Raw genomic sequence first — 19,064 nt, forward strand, 5'->3', positions numbered from 1 at the left:
GGTTGGCTGCTGTCGCGCATGCGCTCGCGGGCCTAGGGCAAAAGTAGGATGGCGCCATTGCTCGTAACAGGAAGTGGCGTTTGGGGGGGTCTGGGAGTGACGTCCACCCTGGCCAATGGGCGGCGGGATGGCGCTCGGGAGGGGCGTCTCTGGCCAGGCGAGGAAGCGCGAGCGTCTTCCGGCGGCAGGGGTACGTGGGGCCGCTGTGGGGGGGCGCAGAGGGAGGGGGGTGGGCGGGGGGAGGGACCCTTTCTGCCGGCCGGGGCGCCGTTCGAGCTGGCGGAAGCGGAGGGTTCCGTCAGCCTCCAGGGCCGCCCTCCTTCCCCGGCACCGGGGGCTTCGCAAGGGCTGGGCTTGCTGGCGCCTCTGGGCGGGCTGAGGCTCCTCGTGCCGGGAGGGCTCCAGGCGATGCGGGTCGCCCGCCCCAAAGCCTTGGCCGTTTTGCAGAGCCGGAGGGAGGGAGGGAGGGAGGCTGCCTCGTGCTGGCCAGGTTCATCTTCCGGGGACACATTAGGTTATTCAAACAAACAGGTACATTTCCCACCTGATTTTCAAAGTGACAACATCACTGGAAAAAGCGACTTACGACACAGCATCCCTGTGTGGTCAAAATCCGGACAGTTGGCCACGGACTCCCATTTCTGACTGTTGCAGTGTCCCAGGATCATCCTTCCCACGAGCAAAGTCAACGGGGAAGCCAGATTCATTTAACAACCAAGTTACTAATTTAACAACTGCAGTGATTCGCTTAACAACGGTGGCAAGAAATATCGTAAATGGGGCCAAAACCCACTTAACAAATGGCTCATTTAGCAACATAAATTTTGGGCTCAATTGTGATCATAATTGAGGACTACCTGTAAAAGGTAGAAAAAATTGAGGCTCAAGGTATCAGGAGCAGTTCTTTTTCTGAAATTCTTGCGGCTAATTCAGAATTTGCAGGATGGATACTGAAGCAGGATGATATTAAAGAAGGTGCCAGAACTGAAATAAAACGTTTATTAAAATTGTCCCCATTGAAGCACCAGGAGCCTTCCCCAATCTTTCATGGTGAGCCCAAGTGATGGGGATGGTCTGTCTCCAAAGAGCCTGTTCGGGGTGATATGGTTAAGGTACTGGCCTAGAAAGCAGAAAATTGAGTTCTAGTCTCGCCTTAGGCATGAAAGCCAGCTGGGTGACTTTGGGCTGGTCTATCTCATCCCAACCCGCCTCAAAGGGTTGTTGTCATCTTAGGAGGAAGGATCATTATGTATGTTTACCGCCTTGAGTTGCTTACAAAGCAATAAAGAAAGTATAAAAATCTAATAAATAAATGTCAACTTGCAAGGAGGTGGCTTTTGTTGAGCAACTTATATAGGTAGCCCTGTAATCTCTCCCCCTCTCTTCCGAGTTGCCTTGTTAGACATCAGCAAGGGAAAGCTGCATATTAATGAGGATTAAGTGTCCAACAAGTATTAGATGCCTTTTACAACAAAGAGGGAAATAATTAACCTAACTGGAGTTAGAGCAGAAAATGTGTTACATTTTGCAAGAGTAACTCTGAAGAGCTAGCAGCTTCTTCCAGGGGTTAATTAAAAAAAACCTGGGCCATTCAGAAGAAGAGGTATAAGAAGGCAACAGGGAGAGAAATGTTAGTCCTTCCAAGGCTGCTTCAATTACTTGCCCGGAGCTACATTAGTGGAAAGGCTCATAGACAAAGTTTGTCTTGAGGGTTAATTTTTGTAGCTTGAACCAAGGTGATTGTGCCAGGAGGAAACGGGGCAGGTTAGTTCTCTGAAGGAGAGCCCCTTCCCTGCCTTAAAAGCATTTCTACTGCCTGGCTCTTCCTTCCTTCCCTCCTTTCCTTCTGGGCAGCATTCCAAGCCCTGTTGGCGTCCTTTAAGGACCTTTGCCCTTTGGGACCTACTTACTGCTGGAGTGTGATGAAACCAAATATTGAGGCTCCTCTGGAGTAGCCCCGTCTCTGGGAGGAGGGCCTTCTCCACAGGGGCAGCCTAGGGAGGTCGGTGTAAGAGCTTCTCTTCAGAGGCCAGGCGGACTTTATTGTATTTGCCTGTGCTTTAAACTGAACTGTGATTCTCGTTTTCTTAACATCGATGGCTCCTCTGGCACACCTGCTACTTCGAGCAGGTAACAGTCCTGGTATTTTGTTCTTCTGTCCATAAGCTAATACATCTCAAAGGTGTAATGGAAAACTATTGTGCTTCGGTTCTTACCTAGAAATGAGAAGGGTTCTTGGTTTTTAATCTGCCTGCTGTGCCCAGATAGTCTTGTGCCCAAGTAGGTAAGTATTTTTATGCTGAACTTGCCTTCTCCAATGGGCAGCATTTGACGCGTGTTCTCTGTGTCTCTCAGCTTGCAGAAGAACATCTTTGAGCTCAGTGTGGCCTGCTGAGATCTGAAGGCAGGCAGGCAAGAGAGCCAGTCCTGACGCAGGAGGTTGCTTGTTCCAGGAAGACCTTGATCCGCTCTGTTTGGTCTTGGACTATTTGAGTTCAGAGGTCAGAACAAGGAGTGGAAAAAAAACCCTCACTAATCTTTACATTCTGGGCACGAACTCTGTTTATTACAGGCTGACTCTGCGGGGGTTCCATTGTCGATGGGTGCATTTATACTGAACTCTGTGTCCAGCCTGGCCCTCCAGTTAATCATTCTCCAGAAAGCAGCCATGAGCGCAGTTGAAATCAAGCCAGAACTTCGACAAAGCCTCTGCCCAGCAGAGACGCAGACAGACAGTCAGGCAGCTGCTGGCTCCCTCTTTTGAACCCTTGGCTGCCACCCTTCCTCTCCCCTCGGTCAGCAACTCTGTTGCGCCTGCAGTTTGGACTCTTAAAAGCGGAACAGCCTACTCCTTCCCTCCACTCTTTTTCTTAAGCTTTGGAAGCACAAGCCCACCCAACAATGGCGGGAAAGAATTATAGCTATCACCGGTTTGTCATATTCACTGCTATGTATGTTGGATACACCTTGTACTATTTCAACAGAAAAACCTTCTCTTTCGTGATGCCTTCAATCATGGAAGAGGTACAATTGGACAAAGATGATTTAGGTAAGTTTGCCTGCCTGCCTTCCTTCCTTCCTTCTTTCCGCTTATTTGTTGATGGGATCTTTGGAGAGGGGATCCTGGGGCTACAGAACCCTTTTGAAGTTTCAGAGGCTTCATACCAAGAGAGTTGGAGGGAATTTGAGAACCAATTTTATGCTTGGGACAGGTGTCACTTTTATTTGGAGAGAAAAGCTTTTATTTGGAGAGAAAAGGAATTGTATCTCCAGATTTGAGCTCGATCCTTGACTGGAAGGGGCATCATGATTCTGGCTGCTTTAATGATGCCGCAAGAGAAAACTGTCTTTATATTCACCGTGGTCACTCAGAGGCCACAGGAAGCCCACAGCCAGACCTGGAGCTCAACGGTGCCATTTTATTGCCGTCCTCTGTGGGAAAAGTACCACTTCTTCTCTGAAATGGCTGCCCTCCGGCTTTTCTTCTCTCTGGCCACAATCAGTCTTGCTGCCCTCCTTGTACTCAGGATCCTTTTGGTTGATTCTGGTTAACGCCGCCTGTCTGAGCCCCTTTCAGGCCAGGCCCTGGCAATCGTGCTCTTGAGGTTTTTCCGCGGCTCTCGTTCAATTCAGGTCTCATCACCAGCAGCCAATCTGCCGCTTATGCCATTAGCAAGTTTGTGAGTGGTGTCCTCTCAGACCAACTGAGTGCCCGCTGGCTGTTCTCTTCCGGCCTCCTTCTGGTGGGATTGGTCAACGTGCTGTTTTCTTGGAGTTCTACCGTTGCCCTGTTTGCAGGACTGTGGTTCTTCAACGGGCTGGCCCAAGGCCTGGGCTGGCCCCCCTGTGGCAAAGTGCTGCGCAAGGTAAGCGAAGGAGCCAATTTTTCCCCTGCAGGGGCAGTTTAGTGTGGGAGCAGCAAGTCAGATTCTTGTCCCTGGGAAGCCACCAGAAGGTGTCCCCACATGGATAGCCCCTGGCTCTCCCCATGCAGAGCTGCAAGCCGAGAACGCCGCGTTGACTAATCTTTTGTGTTAGTGCTGGGAGTTTGCAGCTCTTTAATGGAACCAAGAACTGCCCTTGCAACTGTGGTGAGGGAGAGGCCGTAGTACCTGTGCTCTCTGCTAGTCAGAGATGTCATTTTTCTAGGAGGGGCTTGGATTGGCAAGGGCAGCGGGAGCTATAAATTGCAAATCATATCATGTTGCTCTCAGATATTTTTGGGATACTAGTCACCTCCTTTGGCCCTGAGCAAGTGGCCTTGTTCAGAGATGGCTGGGCCGTTGGTGGCTAGGAGCAGTCTTTGGCGAGTTGGCTGCCTTAAAAGATTGCAGGCCAAAGGCCAGCCTGATCCAGAACCTCCTTATCCAAACACTTCTGGGAAACGGTTAATCCAGTAGCTGCCTCCTCCTGTTCAAGTTCCCTCACAACTCGGCATTCAGATGCAAGGACTAACTGTAGAAGGCATGACTTGAGCTCACTGATAACCCAGAAGTAAGCTTTTCTGGGGCGTCTGCTGCATTGCTTGACTTCATTTGTATCCATGAACTTGGAGAGGTGGAATGCACAGGTCCCTGTGTCTGTTGCCATTAAAAAAGGTACTATGTTTTTTATTAAATGCTCTTGTCAACTGCTTTGAGGAAATCATGCTAAACAATTGATGTGGAAATGCACTTCATTTTGCTTTTCTGAGGACAGTTCTGGGGAGCATGGAAATTTGTCCAGAAAGTGTCTGCTGCTCCTTTTTAGGCATCCTGTGGTGGTGCTGGAAGTCTAAGCTCAGTGTGAGGACTTGGCCTTGGCCTAGACACTCACACACCCATCCTCTCTCTCCCTCCCTCCCTCCCCCTCTCTCTCTCCCTTCTCTATAGTGGTTTGAACCTTCCCAGTTTGGGACTTGGTGGGCCATCCTCTCCACCAGCATGAATCTGGCCGGAGGGATCGGACCCATTGTGGCAGCGTTGATGGCACTGAGTTATGCCTGGCGCACCATTCTGGCCTTCTCTGGCTCACTGTGTGTGGTTGCCTCCTTGGTGTGCCTGCTCCTGATTAAGAATGAGCCTTCGGATGTGGGACTGCCCAACCTTGACTCTAAGCCCAAGAAAGGGAAACAAGGTGAGTGTGTAGGGAAACAGGTCCCCTTGATCAGAGATACCATCTTCAGGGCCATGAAAGCAGCCTTCTCAGGTGTGTCCCCACCACCACCACCACTGCCCCCACCGCCTTCTGGAACTAAATGGAAACTTTGCTGTGACTTGAAGTCAGGGATGCAGGTCTGTTATAAATATCCCTCTTCGTGAAGAATTGCTCTTTTTCTTGTGTGTCTTCCATTTATATTGTTTGAATCCCAATTACATTTTGGGGAGTTGTCTTCTGATCAATACAGCAACTTATAAGGCTAATCTATCAATAAATCCATCCGTCTTCCTTCACTTTGAGGAGCAGAGAAGAAGCGTGTAGTCTAAGCGGGAGCCAGGGCGAAGATGCCCAGGAGAATGGTCAGATTGCTGATGGTCTCTTTCTCACAGACTCCTCGAAGGATGACAGCACCTTGGCTGAGCTGCTGTGTTCTCCCTACCTCTGGGTCCTTTCTTCTGGCTATCTGGTGGTGTTTGGTGTGAAGACGTGTTGCACTGACTGGGGACAGCTATTTCTCATTCAGGAGAGAGGACAGTCTGCCCTTGTGGGTAGGAGGCATCGCCTTTCTCCTGGGGTTTTGAGAGCTTAGCACGTCCCAAAGGTGGACACTTGGTCTGGGTAAGCCAGAGTCAATGTTCTGTGGAACTGTATCTGTGGGGGGGTCTTTTGCATGACCGACCAGGGGAGGAGCCCGGAAGTGCCATGCAACAGGCAGGGATGCAGCCTCGTTGGAATTGTCACTGTGCTCTTTGCTCTTAGGCAGTTCCTATATGAGCGCCTTGGAAATTGGGGGCCTCGTGGGCAGCATTGCTGCTGGTTACCTTTCGGACCGTGCAGTGGCCAGGGTAAGCATGAAGGAGGAAGGGCCGCCCTGAAAACCCCCACAGGCTCTGCCTGGATGCCAAGACAGAGACGGGTTTGTCTGGGATGTGTTGACAGATACTTCGTAACAAGGATGCCGCACTTCATTTTGGATCCGTGTGTGTGTGTTGCAGGTGGGTCTCTCAATCTACGGAAACCCTCGGCATCCCCTGCTCCTCCTGATGATGGCCGGCATGGCTGCCTCGTTGTTCCTTTTTCGAGTCACCGTAACTGACAGCTCCCCCAAGGTAAACTATAGGAAGGAGGCTCAGTTATACAAGAGTGGCGTTGAAGGCGGGCAAAGCTGTTGCTCTCCAGGAGGGAATTGGTTCCCCCCCCCCCATTTCATCTCATTTATATTGTCACCTGTTTGAGTAGATAGTGAAAGGGGACCATTTTGAATGCTTTTATCTTTAGGTAAATGCCACATCTTGTGAGGATTTCCACCAGTAAAATGAATTGCAGTTTTTAGAAACAAATTTTAATGGAACAAAACAAAACTTTGCAACGTTCAGGGAAACAAAACTGGGTTTCTGAAATCAAGGTGAAATTCATTCCTGGATAGATTCTTTGCTTCCTGAACTTTTCGCAATTACAAGCCCATCTATTGAAGCCATGATAGATCATCATGTTTCATCCCAAAACTGTGGCCTTTCTCAAAAGCTGAGAATTCCAACGATGGGGAATCTTCAGATACTGATGATGTCCCAGTCAACAACAAGGGGCCTTAATAGGTCTGCCATTAATTTAAAATTTTTAGCTAGCAAAGTTGTTTTGGAAAATTGCTGGCAAGGGTTTTCCCTTTCTGGGGTCTCTGCTTCTGTATACAATTATTGCTGTGTTTTGTCTTTTCCAAACATTCTCTCATGCTCCTTGCTCATTTCCTTTCTTTTTCTTCCAGGGAAATTATTCTTGGAATCAATTCTTCTATCCTCTGGCTGATCTTGTGGGCCTTACAGAACATGAGGTCTTTGTTCTCTCTCTCTCTCTCTCTCTCACTGATTATGTCAGTCATTTTGTTGCTTCAGCCACTGACTTGATGCCAGATGCAGGGTCATTAGCAGCAGCTGCTAGCCCAGGGCTGTCAAACTTGCGGCCCACGGACCGGATGCGTCACACACTGGCTACGCCCACGCTGTTTAGCGAAGGGGGGGAGTCGATATGTCACGTGATGCCGCCGTGATGACGCATGTTTGACACCCGTGCTAGCCATAGAAGTGGGAGACCTCCCTCTGAGGGGCTGCAGGAACAGTTATCCTGTTTCCTAGTTATGCTATTGCAGTGAGATGACCAAGGTTTCATATTTTAGTACCCTGATCTAAAAATTACCTTAAAATAGCAATTGGCTGAGGTGCTGTTATTTCTCACTTTCTTAGTAGATTACTGAAAAACAAAGTTTACTGAAGATTAAACATTGCTGTGCTTCATCTAAGGCACCATTTCACAGACAGTGATGAGGAAAAGGAGTCCAAGAGGCAGATGCAGATAGTAGGGAAAGGTATCCTATTTGTACACCTAACCTTTTGTCCGGCTCCATTTTCGTAGCTCTGGATCCTGCTCTTAGGAGCCATCTTTGGATTTTGCTCTTATGGACCAATTGCACTGTTTGGCGTCATAGCCAATGAGAGCGCGCCATCCAACCTGTGTGGCACATCTCATGCCATTGTTGCCCTAATGGCTAACGGTATGTGAAAATATAATCTGAACTGGTTGAGGATAAAAGCCCACCTCGCGCCCAACACTCTCTTTCTCTTTTCAGTGGGAGGCTTCCTGGCTGGCCTGCCTTTCAGCACAATTGCCAAATATTACAGCTGGGGAACAGCCTTCTGGGTAGTGGAGCTGATCTGCATAGCCAGCACTGTGGCCTTTTTCCTTCTGAGAAATATCTGCACCAAGATGGGTCGCGTGCCAAAGAAAGTGGACTGAAAGGCCGCACGACTTGGCTGCAAAGGAGCCTCCTTCATCCACAGCCAGGACTTCAGAAAGAAAAAAGGTAGACGCTCTAAGCAGGTTTACTGCCTGCCTTTACAAAGTGGTGACAAAATCTCACCTGGTTGTTACTGCCAGTTCTCATCCTTCAAAACCTAATGGAGGCCCTCAGGAGCCTGTCACAGCCTCTGCTGGGTTCACTGGCAGCGCCCAGCAGTGGGGACGGAGCAGCTGAATAGAAGTTTTACTTTGAGAAATTGCTTCACACACACACACATACACACCCTTTTGGTATGTGTTCTCATTTCCTACGTTAGATTTTCAATTGACATTTTCCAAATCATCTCACAAATTACACTCAGGTATAACCAAACAGGAAATAAGTTAGAAAAAAAGGGAGCCATACTCTTACTCCGTTTAGGTTCAGTCGATAGCAGGTAAGTTTAGAAGTAGACTAAAAACTACTTTTAGAATTTGAGAAAGAGTAACCCTCAGATCAAACTTTATTGACTGTATCACAAGTATCAGTATAAACTGAGGGGTTTGATGCCCCATGTCTTTAATAGAAGAAAAGCAGTATTAAACTGCTGGGGTTGGAACTGCCTAACAATTCTGCAGCCATGAAGATCTCCAGATGTAATTAGATGCCTTTAGGAATAAATCTTGCTACATTTACTATAATAGCTTCTAAACTATGACTGTTATATGGAATGTGTGTGTCAACAAAAATAAAGAATTGTCCAGTAAAAGTTGTGTGCCCGTCTGAAGAATTGCTGGGAATCAGGTGACATCTACCATAATAACATCTGCTTATCCTAGGTCTTTGGGAAGGATTTAATAGGTGGAAAAATGACAAATTCAGTCTAAACATCTGGCTGATTGAGTGACCGTAATAATAAATGTTGTTGGATGTCAGTTTATCCCGAAGTCAAGATTAAAATCTTCTTTCTTTAAAGAATATTTTATTTCCGCATGCAATAAAGAAAGTGCCAAGCATAAATTAAACACATGCATGTAGCCAACAAGGTTTCCTTCTAACTTCCAGCAGCAGAGGTTGTCCAAACAAGGACGGAGTAGAGCAATTCGACTCTGGAATTGCTGGAAAGCCTTTCTGGTCCCAAGATCCAAACAGTCCATTGGGCAACTGAAGTGGAAGAACTTCCTCCTATAACCCTGGGACAAAGGGGCCTGCCTTCTCTGCTACCTCCAGTGCAAGTTTCAAGTTTTGATCAAAGAGCTCACATCTGAAATAGTAGCATAACAGAAGCAGACTTAGAATAAAAGGCCACCCTTGCTTCATAGCGCCACGTTTTTCATTCTAACTTTACCAAGGAAAAAAAAATTCATATAAATGTTTGGGTCCAGCATTGTCCCTGCATACTTATATAAGACAGCACATAAAGAAGACTGCAGGGCGCCTGAAGAAAATTCCTTATTCGAGGAAAAACGGGGTGGGGGGTGGGGTGGGGGTTGACAGCCAACGGACCCTACAGGCTCAGGCCAGGCGCCAGGGCACCCCCACCCCCACCCAAAGGGCTTTCCTGGAATTGCGGGGGGGGGGGCTGGCTTCGAGCGCACCTGATGGGCATCTCCAGGGAGTAGAAGGGGTTTTTCAGGGCGAAGTCCGAGTAGATCTCGTAGATCTTGCGCAGGAGGGCCTCGATGCCGGCCTGCCGCGGGTCGGCCAACACCACGAACTTCATCCCTGCGAAGGAAGGGAAGGAGAGCGAGGCGGAGGCGGGGATGGAGGGCCGACCCCCGCCGCCCTCGGCCCGGCCCGGCTACCTGTCAGCGTCTGGAAGCAGTGCAGCTTGAAGGTGTCCGTCTCCAGCACCTCGATGCCGGAGCTGCCCTGCTCGGGGGAGAGCTGGGAGCCGATGGCGAAGAGCCTGCGCGACGAGAAGCAGGGCCGGTGGGCGGAGGGGGCGAGGGTGGGGGGTCGCCCGGGCCCCCCGCCTTCCCCCGCCCCCCCGGCCGACTCACGAGTGGAACATGGAGGCCAGCATCAGCTTCTCGTTGGAGGAGAGCCGCGGGCGGCCGAAGCGGATGGCCACCGGGTAGTTGGCCGCGTTGCCCAGGAACTCCTGCACGTCCTTGCCGTCGGCGGTCAGGCGCCCGTTCACGTCGGCGCCGTTGATGGCCAGCACGGCGTGGCCCACTGCGGGGGAGGGAGGGAGGGAGGCGGCTCAGCCGGGCGGCTCTCCCGCCTTCCTCCCACCGCCGCCCCGCGCCCCCCCCCCACGCCCCCTCACCGCGGATGCCGTCGCGCTGCCCGAAGGCCACGAGCACGCGCTCGTCGTGCGCGCGCAGCACCAGGTCCAGCGGGAAGCTGAAGGTCTTCTCGGCCTCGGCCCGCGGCGCGTAGTGGTCCAGCTGGTAGACGAGCCCGCCGGCCTTGTTCACCACGAAGACGCTGAAGATGGCCATCGCGGCACCCGTAGGCCTGGCGGCGGGGGAGGGGGGCTGGCCACGCCTCTTCCGGGTGCGCTGAGCCGCGGGATTTCCGGCCTGCGCGGACGGCCGCCTTCCTTTCCAGCCGGAAGCCGCCCAGGAGGAGCACGTTGCCCCGCCAGCCGCGCCATGGTAGGTAGGCCCCGGGCCGGGCGGGACGGGTAGGCGGCTGGGCGGGCGGGCGGGCGGCTGACCCCTCTGGCTCTCTCGTTTCCCGCAGCCGCCCAAAGACGACAAGAAGAAGAAGGACGCGGGCAAGTCCGCCAAGAAGGACAAGGACCCCGTCAACAAGTCCGGCGGTAAAGCCAAGAAGAAGGTGGGCGCCGGGCAGGCCGGGCGGGAGGGGGGGCCGGGCAGGGCGGCGGGGGAGGCTGTCGGCGGCCCTGACGGACTTCTCTCCCCGCGAGCAGAAGTGGTCCAAGGGGAAGGTGAGGGACAAGCTGAACAACCTGGTCCTCTTCGACAAAGCCACCTACGACAAGCTCTGCAAGGAGGTGCCCAACTACAAGCTCATCACGCCCGCCGTGGTCTCGGAGAGGCTGAAGATCCGAGGGTCGCTCGCGCGGGCTGCGCTACAGGAGCTCCTGGGCAAAGGTGAGAGGCCGGAGGCGCCCCGCTCTCGCCTCTCCCTGCAAGAGCCCAGCTGTGGGCCTTGAAGGATTGCAGCCGACAGCCCCCCCCTCCCCCTTCCCCAAATGCTCCTGGTCGCGCTCGGTTTTCTAAGCTTCCTGATCCTCTGATGCGTGTTTTCTCCTGGCAGGTCTAATTAAACTGGTCTCCAAGCACAGAGCACAGGTCATCTACACCCGAAACACCAAGGGAGGTGATGCACCAGCTGCAGGAGAGGATGCTTGAGAAGGTGAGTCCAGATGGCCAGTACAGTTCCACACAGCCAAATAGGATTGACTACCTTGCGTCAGAAATATCTAATTTCTTCTTTGGTTTGCTTTGCAGATTTTCAAATGGTTTCCAGAGTTACTTGTATACACAAAAAAAATAAATTGATTAAACTCTTTTGAGGCTTTGTAATGATCTGAGCAAGTGCGAATTATTATGCAAGGAGTAAAATGGCATAAAACAAAAACGTTATGAAAGCATCAGCTGTATAACTGGGGGCAATGCAAGTATGCTAGCTAGTGTCTATCTTGATAAGTTTGGACAACTTGAATAAACAAGGGATATATCGAAAGTCATAGATGACCTCCTAACTTTGATGGCAATATTTTCTGCAATCTCATATTTGCTTTGTGGATCTTAAGACAAATGCACCTTGCTTTTAATATTTTGTAGCATACATTTATTGGCAACCATTGTTTTTAGTAAAATCCATATACAATTATAACTCAGTTTTATTATAATACATTTAATAATACAATTACGTGCTTAAGGCTACAGAAGCAGACTTCGTTTCACAGGAACCATCACAAAGTCTTCCACAGCAGCAGCTGGGCTTTTGATTAATGGGCTTTGAATTGTGCCACGCTGCCTTGGGGAGGCAGATGTTTTAGCTGGTTCGAGGCCTTTTCCTCTTGGACCCAGGCTGCTTATTTCCAGATTCGGCTTTGAACTGATGTCTAGAAAAAAGCAGTGCCAAAGACAAGTTGAAACAGTTTATTCTTTTGTATCAGGGACAGGAACTTGAGAAGCTGGATTCCTTCTACTCTTCTGCAATTGGGGCTTCCAGCACCCATACAAAGGCTCTTCTGGCTATATATTTTATTCGTTAGACATTTCCAGGATCCACTTTGGGGGACCGGGCAGCCATGCAAATGTAATGTGTTGACAATTCACAATTATTGGATTTAGGAAGCCAGAGAAGATTCCAGTAATTTTGTTATCAGTTAACAATAAAGTGGAATATATGAAATGATAAGTTATCATAAGTAACAATTCAACAAATTCTGAATCAATAAATGAGAAGGATGTGGTGGCAGCCAGGCCCAGACCTCTCCCTCCACACACACACAAACACTGCTGTCTCTAGCAACAGAGGGGAAAGCTAAAAGTCTTCTAAATATATTAATGGTGTTAGTCATTGCCTCTGGCCTTCTCAGAGGAAGGCGTGTGTGTTTACCTGGATTGCCATCTTCTACCATGATTCCAAACACGCCCAAAGGAGGGGAGCCAACCATCTCCTGTCTGAGACGAATGGTCAAAGTTGGCTCCAACACGGTTGGGCGGGAGCTGCTTCAGTTTCTGCTTCTGTTCTTTAAAGAGGACAGAAGAACAAAACATTGAGTCATCCCTTGCTCAGTTCTTCTGAGCCCCACAGGGCCAAACCCTTGCACACTCACTTTCCTTAAGGAATTCTTCATAGGAAGGTCCAATCTGCCTTTCACCTTCCTCTTCATTCATCAGCCAGGGAGGTTTTGCTCCTCAAGATTGAAAGGTGGACAAATCAGGAAATCCTCATATGTTTCTTTTCATGTGCCCAAGTTATATTGACCATAATATGAGAACAGCTGTTTACGAAATGCTCAAGGCTACACCACCGTGTATAGCCATGCAGCATGCAATTCGTGGTTAACCTCGTTTTTAAGATTTGTACACATACATGTACACGACTAAATGTAGTTGGCAAATTAATGCTTCACTGTATTGTTTCAGTAGAGAGATTTCCCTTGTGAGCCAAATGTCCATCATGGGCAAAGCCAGGCTCAGCAACCATTTCAGAAAGCCGACTCCAACCTACCTGTGTGAATGTTGCCCTCCCCACCTGTTTCCTGCATTTGAAACAATGAAAGAAAAGCTCAAATTAGTACTGTTAAGGGTCTGAAAAGCCCAGGTGCAAAATTGCAAAGGGGGTAGTGAGTCCTGCAGCCAGAAGTATTGGCTTCCGAGTCCAATAGGCAGCAGTGGACAGCATCCCTTTTCCCTTTTCGAGATTCTTGGGAAACGGTATAAGATAGGAGACTGAACCCAGGGCAGACATTCACTGCTCGGTTGTCACGCTGCTGAATGTGAGAGGCAAGAGGGAATTCCTAATGGGAGTACCTGGTGGCCAATGAAAGTTAAGGGCTGCCCTGTTTCTGGGTAGTGCAGCTCAGGCGTAGTGCTGCTGGCACAAATAGGCTCTTCTTGAAGAAAAGTGGTGTTCCAGCTTGGCCCAGGCTGCTCCTGCTCTTCCATAGCAAAAGGAGAATCACTACAACATAGAACATTTGTCAGCACAAGCAAAACAGACTCGGCACCAAGGTAATGTGAAGAGGATATTGCCAGGAATAGAACAGGGATACAGAAGCAAGGAGGCCTCCAATTTAAAGTAACTCCTACCTTAAATTCCCTGTAAAGGTGTAGACAGCAGAGGTTCCATCACTTAGCGTGTCCGCTCTCTGTGGCTGAGTTTAATTCAGGAAAAACACACTTGTTTCAAGAGACAACAACATATTTTGCAATATAGGAGATACCTTGAGATGTAATCTGGAGAGCGTTAAAATGGAGCAGATTCAGCTAAATCACTCAGGCACAGATGCCAGTAAAGGAAACACCCCTAACCCAAGAGCATTTCCCCAAGGAAAAAAATTAAAAAGGAGTTGTTGATAATAGAGTTAAATTACAAATTTAACACCCAAATTACTATTTGAAATAATACACAGGCCAGAACACAAGTAATGCCTTAAAACTCCTGAACCATTTCCAGCTATCCAGAGGGAGAAGAAAGGGAAGCCTTCAGCAGGGAAGGCTGCCACAAAGAAATATAAAGTCAGTAAGTAACAGAGGGAAAAGTTTTTGTGCCAGAAGGGGCATTTCAGCACCTATAGATCTCAAAGCATCCCATTTGCTGCCCGTCAGTCGCTTTACAAGGTCATTTAAACTGGAACTAAATAAAAAGCAAAGCAAGGCCCCAAAGCCTGGCACGATACCTCCTGGCATGAAGGGCTTGGGGTGAGAGAAAACATCCGCTATACTTGCAAAGCCTGATATTTTCTGGGAAGAGGAATTACCAGTTCCTGAAGTTGGCAAATGGATTTGCATTTAAATGGGGGAAAGGCAAAGAAAGCGAGCTGAACGGAAGGATTCTGCAGAAACCATTGGGAACACGATGATGGATACTGCCCACTCTGAACTTGGGCACACAAACCTCTAAGATGGCCTGTACCATCTCTCGTCTCTTCTGTTCCATGTCTCGGATGTGAGCTGCAGCCTGCAATGAGGAAAGATGGGATAGGAGCTGAAGTCAGGCCCTTGTTGGTCCCTGAACCCCTTGGATCCCCCCAGCTCTACCTGCTGGATGGCTGCGTCTTCCTTCTCTTCGTAAGCATCCAGGGCTTGGCAGAGAGACTCCTGAAAGCTGAAAGTGCAAAGCAGCCCATCACTCTGGGCAACAAGGGCCATTACCGCAGAGGTGACTAGCTGGTGGACGCATGGAGACACAGTCTGGGCTCTCCAAAGGCCTGGCACAGCCTCCCTCCTTAGACATGGCTCTTTTAAGAATGGCTTTACACAGGGGAAGGCTACCAACTCCTCCTATAGCGACCGAAGACCCTCCTCCCGGGTCACAGCCCAGCGGGGAGGGGGGGGAAGCAGGCGGGCCGGGGCCACTCACCGCCGGTACTCCCCCGCCGACAGCAGGAAGTCAGCCTTCTGCTTGGGGTCGGCCCTGTTCTTCCTCCAGAAGGCGGCCACGGCTCTCGCGTGCTCCGGGCTGCGGGGAAGCCAAGAGGGCGTCGCTCGGCCGCCGGGGAGGCGCGCCACAGCAGGCCCCCCGCCCGCCCGCCCGCCCCTCACCTGGCCAGGTGTTCCAAGAGGCCGCCGTGCAGCACCGTCCGCGCGCCGCGGCTCAGGTGGCTCCGGACCTCGCGCGCGCAGCAGGGGCACCAGACGCGCCGCTCGTGCTCGCCGGCCTGGAAGGGCAGCACCTCCGCCCGCCGCGCCGCCGCCCGCGCCGCCGCCACCTGCCCGGGGAAAGTGGGGGAGAGCCGTCAGCCGCGCCCGCGCCCCAGGACCCCCCGCCCCAGGAGCCCCCGCCCCAGGAGCCCGCGCACCTTCTCGGCCAGCCGGGCCAGGGCCGCGCGCAGCCGCCGCTGGTGCCCCGCGCTGTACAGGTGGCTCCGGCGACCGGCGAAGGCGCTGCGGCCGCACAGCTGGCAGCGGAACAGCGTCGCCGCCTCGGCCGCCATCTTGGTGCCCCGCCCCGCAGTGACGTCACGCCCGCGCGCCCCGCCCACCTCTCGCCCGCTCCGGCGGGCGGGGCGGCGGCGGCGCGCTGAGCAGCTGTCCGGCTGCCGGGCGAGCGCTGGCTGCGGCCGATGGGTCTTAGGGTCCTTCGGGCGGCGCGGAGGACGCTTCCAAGCGGCGAAATTGTCTCGGGAGCTTCCCACGTGGCAGCACGGAAGAGGGGCGCATATAAGTCAACTCCACAGACAATCAATCACACCGCGTTGCTCTTTGAATGCGTTTATTGGAACATCCAGGTTGAGAATTGAGAAAAAAGGCTCGATTAGCTTTTTCTGCTTCAAACAGAACTTTCAACACAAAACCGGGTGAGGATCTCGCTGGCTTCTTTCAGGGACCAACCAACAGCTACGCTCCGGGTCAGCGTGAAGCTGCCTTGCTCGGTGCCTTCCCAGCTGAGGGCCAAGCAGGCGGTGCCCAGAGCCTGGCAGGTTGCCCATGCCTGGAAAACCCAGCCTCCTCCCCTTGGCAAAAGTCAAATCCTCCTTGGGAGCTCCGTCAAATGGCCTCTCTGCCAGACTTCCACACAGAGGATCAGAGGCCAAAGAGAGATCGCATTAATTCTGGGGAAGGGAGATGAGGCTGTTGGTTCACCAGGTCTGCCAAGAAACCCCAGGGCAAAGGATTGGGCAGCCCTTCCAGGACCTGGCACTGCCAGGTGGCTCAGCCTGCTCACTGCAGATGGGATGTTGGGTCCAATTTCTTCCTCAACCAATCCTTCCTCTGCGGAGTGCACACACATACACCCCAGAGCCTGGCGGACCCACATCCAACCAGGGGGGAGGAGGGAAGGGCTTTTGCTCTCTGGGGGAGGGAAGGCCCACCTGGCTTGTCCATGCTCTGGTGCACCAAGCCCATCATATCCTCTGGCAGGGCCTGCGCCTCCTCCTGAAACTTCCGCCGGCCCTCTGTGGTTAACTTCCATAGGCGGGACTTGCGGTTCCCTTCAAGGCAAACGAAGTCTGTAGTCTTCTCAAAGCTGTTGCTGAAGCAGAGGTTGTGCCGGACAGTGTTTTTCCAGCCCTCAGGAGCCGTGCGGAAAAAAGGGAAGTGGTGCCTGCCAAGGGGGCAAAGGGCCAGAGTCTCACGCATCACACCTTGCCAAGGGCCAGGCCCACCTCCACGGGACCACTGGTAGCTAGACTAGAATGCTCCACCTCCAAGGAGCAGAAAGCCCTCTGCTACAAGGCCACCAAGAGCAGAGAGGGCAAGGCAGGAAAGCCCCCCCACCCCCCACCCACCCCGTCTCTGAGCACCCTGCCCTCTGCCTGGGTGCTGCTCAGCTGCAAGAGCCCTACCTGGTGAACTTGTAGATCTCCTGCACAGTCAGGCTGCTGTCCACGCTGCTGCTCAGGGCAAGGCTAATCAAGATACAATAATTGAGAGGGGGGCGAGGCCAGCCCCCCTGGGCCCGCAGCTTCCTGCTGCGGGAGCGGATCCCCTTCGCATTCTGGCATGCGTGGGGAGGGCTCTGGGAGTCCTCTTTTGGAAGCAGGGTGCATTTGGCTTCAGTGGCACTCCCAGGATCCTGGCAAAAGATGGGTACATTTGAACCGATGGGAAATAAGTGCAGGAGAGGGGCCAGCCTTGGGGGGGGGGCTCTGGGGGAAGGCCCAGCTCCGCTCCAGGGCAGACTTGGGCTGAGGGCTCTTGCCCCAGGCTCCTTGCCCCTCACTCGCCCTTCTTCCCACTTTTTGTGCTTCAGCAACGCTCCGTGGGGGAAGGAAATCGGGGGCGGGTTTGAAACTTCATGAGGAAGGCTGCCACAAGAAAAGCAGCTTCTGCGAAGCCTCCACCCGGCCTAAAGGCTCCTAGCTCCGCCCAGCGAGCCGGAAGACCCCGACGCGCCCCCCCCCCCCAGCGGCCTCCGAAGTTTCTAGCCGAGCAGGCGAGACGGGCCACGTGCCCAGCCTGAGCAGTTGGCGGCACCTCTTCTCCCGGGCGGCCGTCTCCGAAGCGGGCTGCGCTGTAGGACGAAGCCTCTGGAGCAGCGAGGGGACGAGCAGGCAGGGAGGGCAGCCCCGCGGCGTGTCCGGGGATAGGGCACACGAGGTTGGGGTCCACCCACATCCACAGGTGCGGCTGCCCGGCAGTCTCTGCAGTGGAAGAAGCAGCCAGGCGTCGCTCAGCAAGGCCGCCGCTCGCCCCTAACCGCGCTGGGCAGCCGTGGGACGGGGGGGGGGGCTCTCTCGCCTTGCTGCTTTATTCCGGGGCTTTTGGAGCAAGGCCGGGGCCCCAGGCGAGGCCCTCCGTCATTTGGTCCCTCCTCGCTTACCACGGGCCCCCGAGATGGAAAGGCAAGGAGCCTCGGCCGGGCCGCCGGCAGCCTGGTCGAGCCGCGCCGTCGGGAGGGCCTCGTCAGCAACTGGGGGGAGAGGCGGTTAGGCGGCTGGCCTCCGGCCGGGACACAGGGGCGCCGGGGGTCCCGCCTTCGCCCTTCCCGGTAACGGAGGCTCATCCAAAGGAACGGCCGGGCCGAAAGCGACCCCGGGCCACCCGCCGCCCCGCGAAAGACGCGGGGAAGGGCGAGTGAGCGCCAGCAGGGGCCGCCTCACCTGGGGGCAGCTGGTCACAGGTGGCGTCTAGAGCCAGTTCCCGGGGCAGGTCCCAGCCCTGGAGGCCGCTCCGCAGGTGGAGCCGAGCCCAGAAGGCCGGTCTCCGCAGGCGCAAGTCCATCCCGCGGTCGTGCGCACAACCTGCGCGGCCCGGAGCTTCTCGGGCGAGCCGGGCCGCCCTGGCGCGCTCGTCCCTTTAAGCGCTCCCCACCGCGCCGCCGCCGAAATTGCTCCGCATTCCAGGCTTCTGGTTTGGGGGGACGGGAGGAAAAGACGCGGTCGGCGGGCGATGGGATCAGAAAAGCTCTGTGGCTTGTTCCCCTTTTCACACAACCCTTTGGTCTCAAGTTGAGGTATTGTGCGAACCCAAACTCTACACCTGGTCATGGTTTTAACTTTGTATAAACTTAGGTTGAGTAAACCATGGTTCAGCTAATCATGAATAAGTGTGCCCTGGGAACAGATTGTATGTGTTTCTCCCATTAAAGCTCAGATTTCTGCCCATTAGCCCCAGGAATGTGCAATGGCAGGCATGGGTGGCCAGGTGAGGACCAGATGGCCAAGGAAGGGCAATGCCACTCTGGAGGAGAGGAGGGAGAGAAAGCGATACAAAGCTGCCTTACTGTGCCAGATGAGCCAAGCAGATTAATGGTGTGCAGGAGCGGGGGTTTTGCAGCCCCTTCAAATTTCTGGGACAGTTTGTCTTCTGCATCTGTCTTCCAAGTAGTTTTTGTGCCCAGGCTTCCAACCCACTTATGGGACTCACCCGCCACCCAGCCAGAGACCAAGTTGGACCTGGCTATGTCATCTTTGTCAGGCTAAGCACAAAGCAGGTCCCATCTGTCATCCTCTGAGACGGGAGGCCCTCCTTCTGCTCCCAGGCCCCTCTCTGCTGGCGAGTTGTCAGGAAGCAAAGGTGCCTGGAGTCAGCCATGTGCCAAGGGCCCAACACTC

The 19,064-nt window shown here is 53.0% G+C and overlaps 5 protein-coding genes across 8 annotated transcripts; 2 read left to right on the top strand and 3 right to left on the bottom strand.

The window, feature by feature from the left end:
• Window positions 1–68: 68 nt before the first annotated feature.
• Window positions 69–8,678, top strand: SLC37A4 (solute carrier family 37 member 4). Of its 4 annotated transcripts, none has more exons than XM_087876005.1 (10): window positions 93–190; window positions 2,356–3,049; window positions 3,634–3,866; window positions 4,872–5,115; window positions 5,529–5,687; window positions 5,899–5,984; window positions 6,135–6,248; window positions 6,902–6,967; window positions 7,546–7,684; window positions 7,760–8,678. In XM_087876005.1, the coding sequence occupies exons 2-10, from the start codon at window positions 2,902–2,904 to the stop codon at window positions 7,924–7,926; spliced, it is 1,356 nt and encodes a 451-aa protein (XP_087732131.1). In that variant the 5' UTR covers window positions 93–190; window positions 2,356–2,901; the 3' UTR covers window positions 7,927–8,678. The 4 variants fall into 4 exon arrangements, with proteins under 4 accessions (XP_087732133.1, XP_087732131.1, XP_087732134.1 ...); XM_087876008.1 differs by lacking the exon at window positions 6,902–6,967 and adding an exon at window positions 532–1,050 and having other exon boundaries at window positions 146–190; XM_087876006.1 differs by lacking the exon at window positions 93–190 and adding an exon at window positions 532–1,050.
• A 193-nt stretch (window positions 8,679–8,871) lies between these two features.
• TRAPPC4 (trafficking protein particle complex subunit 4) lies at window positions 8,872–10,356 on the bottom strand. Its single transcript, XM_034425192.3, has 5 exons — window positions 10,182–10,356; window positions 9,913–10,087; window positions 9,715–9,818; window positions 9,508–9,634; window positions 8,872–9,173 (listed from the first exon to the last, which is right to left on the bottom strand). The coding sequence occupies exons 1-5, from the start codon at window positions 10,354–10,356 to the stop codon at window positions 9,095–9,097; spliced, it is 660 nt and encodes a 219-aa protein (XP_034281083.1). The 3' UTR covers window positions 8,872–9,094.
• On the top strand, window positions 9,768–11,409 carry RPS25 (ribosomal protein S25). The gene is made up of 6 exons (XM_034425184.2): window positions 9,768–9,841; window positions 10,041–10,512; window positions 10,601–10,696; window positions 10,791–10,974; window positions 11,141–11,239; window positions 11,335–11,409. Exons 1-5 carry the CDS (start codon window positions 9,768–9,770, stop codon window positions 11,233–11,235), a joined length of 921 nt encoding a protein of 306 aa, XP_034281075.2. The 3' UTR covers window positions 11,236–11,239; window positions 11,335–11,409.
• A 245-nt stretch (window positions 11,410–11,654) lies between these two features.
• On the bottom strand, window positions 11,655–15,522 carry CENATAC (centrosomal AT-AC splicing factor). Its single transcript, XM_034425191.3, has 11 exons — window positions 15,366–15,522; window positions 15,109–15,275; window positions 14,927–15,025; window positions 14,605–14,671; window positions 14,462–14,524; window positions 13,654–13,718; window positions 13,375–13,525; window positions 13,073–13,103; window positions 12,675–12,755; window positions 12,455–12,587; window positions 11,655–11,954 (listed from the first exon to the last, which is right to left on the bottom strand). Exons 1-11 carry the CDS (start codon window positions 15,498–15,500, stop codon window positions 11,885–11,887), a joined length of 1,062 nt encoding a protein of 353 aa, XP_034281082.1. The 5' UTR covers window positions 15,501–15,522; the 3' UTR covers window positions 11,655–11,884.
• A 439-nt stretch (window positions 15,523–15,961) lies between these two features.
• On the bottom strand, window positions 15,962–18,231 carry FOXR1 (forkhead box R1). Its single transcript, XM_087875573.1, has 6 exons — window positions 18,111–18,231; window positions 17,831–17,920; window positions 17,485–17,651; window positions 16,854–17,083; window positions 16,380–16,612; window positions 15,962–16,118 (listed from the first exon to the last, which is right to left on the bottom strand). The coding sequence occupies exons 1-6, from the start codon at window positions 18,229–18,231 to the stop codon at window positions 16,090–16,092; spliced, it is 870 nt and encodes a 289-aa protein (XP_087731699.1). The 3' UTR covers window positions 15,962–16,089.
• Between the last annotated feature and the right edge of the window lie 833 nt (window positions 18,232–19,064).

The sequence above is a fragment of the Pantherophis guttatus genome, chromosome 9 (genome assembly GCF_059756535.1).
Source record: "Pantherophis guttatus breed Tessera chromosome 9, ASM5975653v1, whole genome shotgun sequence".
In the NCBI taxonomy this organism is placed as follows: Eukaryota; Metazoa; Chordata; class Lepidosauria; order Squamata; family Colubridae; genus Pantherophis; species Pantherophis guttatus.

Bases quoted from the DNA above. Each gene is read 5' to 3' on its own strand.
- FOXR1 (XM_087875573.1), bottom strand. From the start codon at position 18,231: ATGGACTTGCGCCTGCGGAGACCGGCCTTCTGGGCTCGGCTCCACCTG. The intron at 17,084-17,484 runs GTGCCGCCAACT...ATCTTTTGCCAG, and splicing joins ACGGCCGCCCGGGAGAAGAG to GATCCTGGGAGTGCCACTGA. The intron at 16,613-16,853 runs GTAGGGCTCTTG...CCCCCTTGGCAG, and splicing joins GAGATCTACAAGTTCACCAG to GCACCACTTCCCTTTTTTCC.
- RPS25 (XM_034425184.2), top strand. From the start codon at position 9,768: ATGCCGGAGCTGCCCTGCTCGGGGGAGAGCTGGGAGCCGATGGCGAAG. The intron at 9,842-10,040 runs GTGGGCGGAGGG...GTCGGCGGTCAG, and splicing joins CGCGACGAGAAGCAGGGCCG to GCGCCCGTTCACGTCGGCGC. The intron at 10,697-10,790 runs GTGGGCGCCGGG...CCCCGCGAGCAG, and splicing joins GCGGTAAAGCCAAGAAGAAG to AAGTGGTCCAAGGGGAAGGT.
- CENATAC (XM_034425191.3), bottom strand. From the start codon at position 15,500: ATGGCGGCCGAGGCGGCGACGCTGTTCCGCTGCCAGCTGTGCGGCCGC. The intron at 13,526-13,653 runs GTAGGAGTTACT...TCTATGTTGTAG, and splicing joins ACCTTTACAGGGAATTTAAG to TGATTCTCCTTTTGCTATGG. The intron at 13,104-13,374 runs GTACTCCCATTA...TTTCAAATGCAG, and splicing joins TAACTTTCATTGGCCACCAG to GAAACAGGTGGGGAGGGCAA.
- SLC37A4 (XM_087876005.1), top strand. From the start codon at position 2,902: ATGGCGGGAAAGAATTATAGCTATCACCGGTTTGTCATATTCACTGCT. The intron at 5,116-5,528 runs GTGAGTGTGTAG...TCTTTCTCACAG, and splicing joins GCCCAAGAAAGGGAAACAAG to ACTCCTCGAAGGATGACAGC. The intron at 6,968-7,545 runs GTCTTTGTTCTC...CCATTTTCGTAG, and splicing joins TGGGCCTTACAGAACATGAG to CTCTGGATCCTGCTCTTAGG.
- TRAPPC4 (XM_034425192.3), bottom strand. From the start codon at position 10,356: ATGGCCATCTTCAGCGTCTTCGTGGTGAACAAGGCCGGCGGGCTCGTC. The intron at 10,088-10,181 runs GTGAGGGGGCGT...CCTCCCCCGCAG, and splicing joins GCAGCGCGACGGCATCCGCG to TGGGCCACGCCGTGCTGGCC. The intron at 9,174-9,507 runs GTGCGCTCGAAG...CTACTATTTCAG, and splicing joins TCCCTGGAGATGCCCATCAG to ATGTGAGCTCTTTGATCAAA.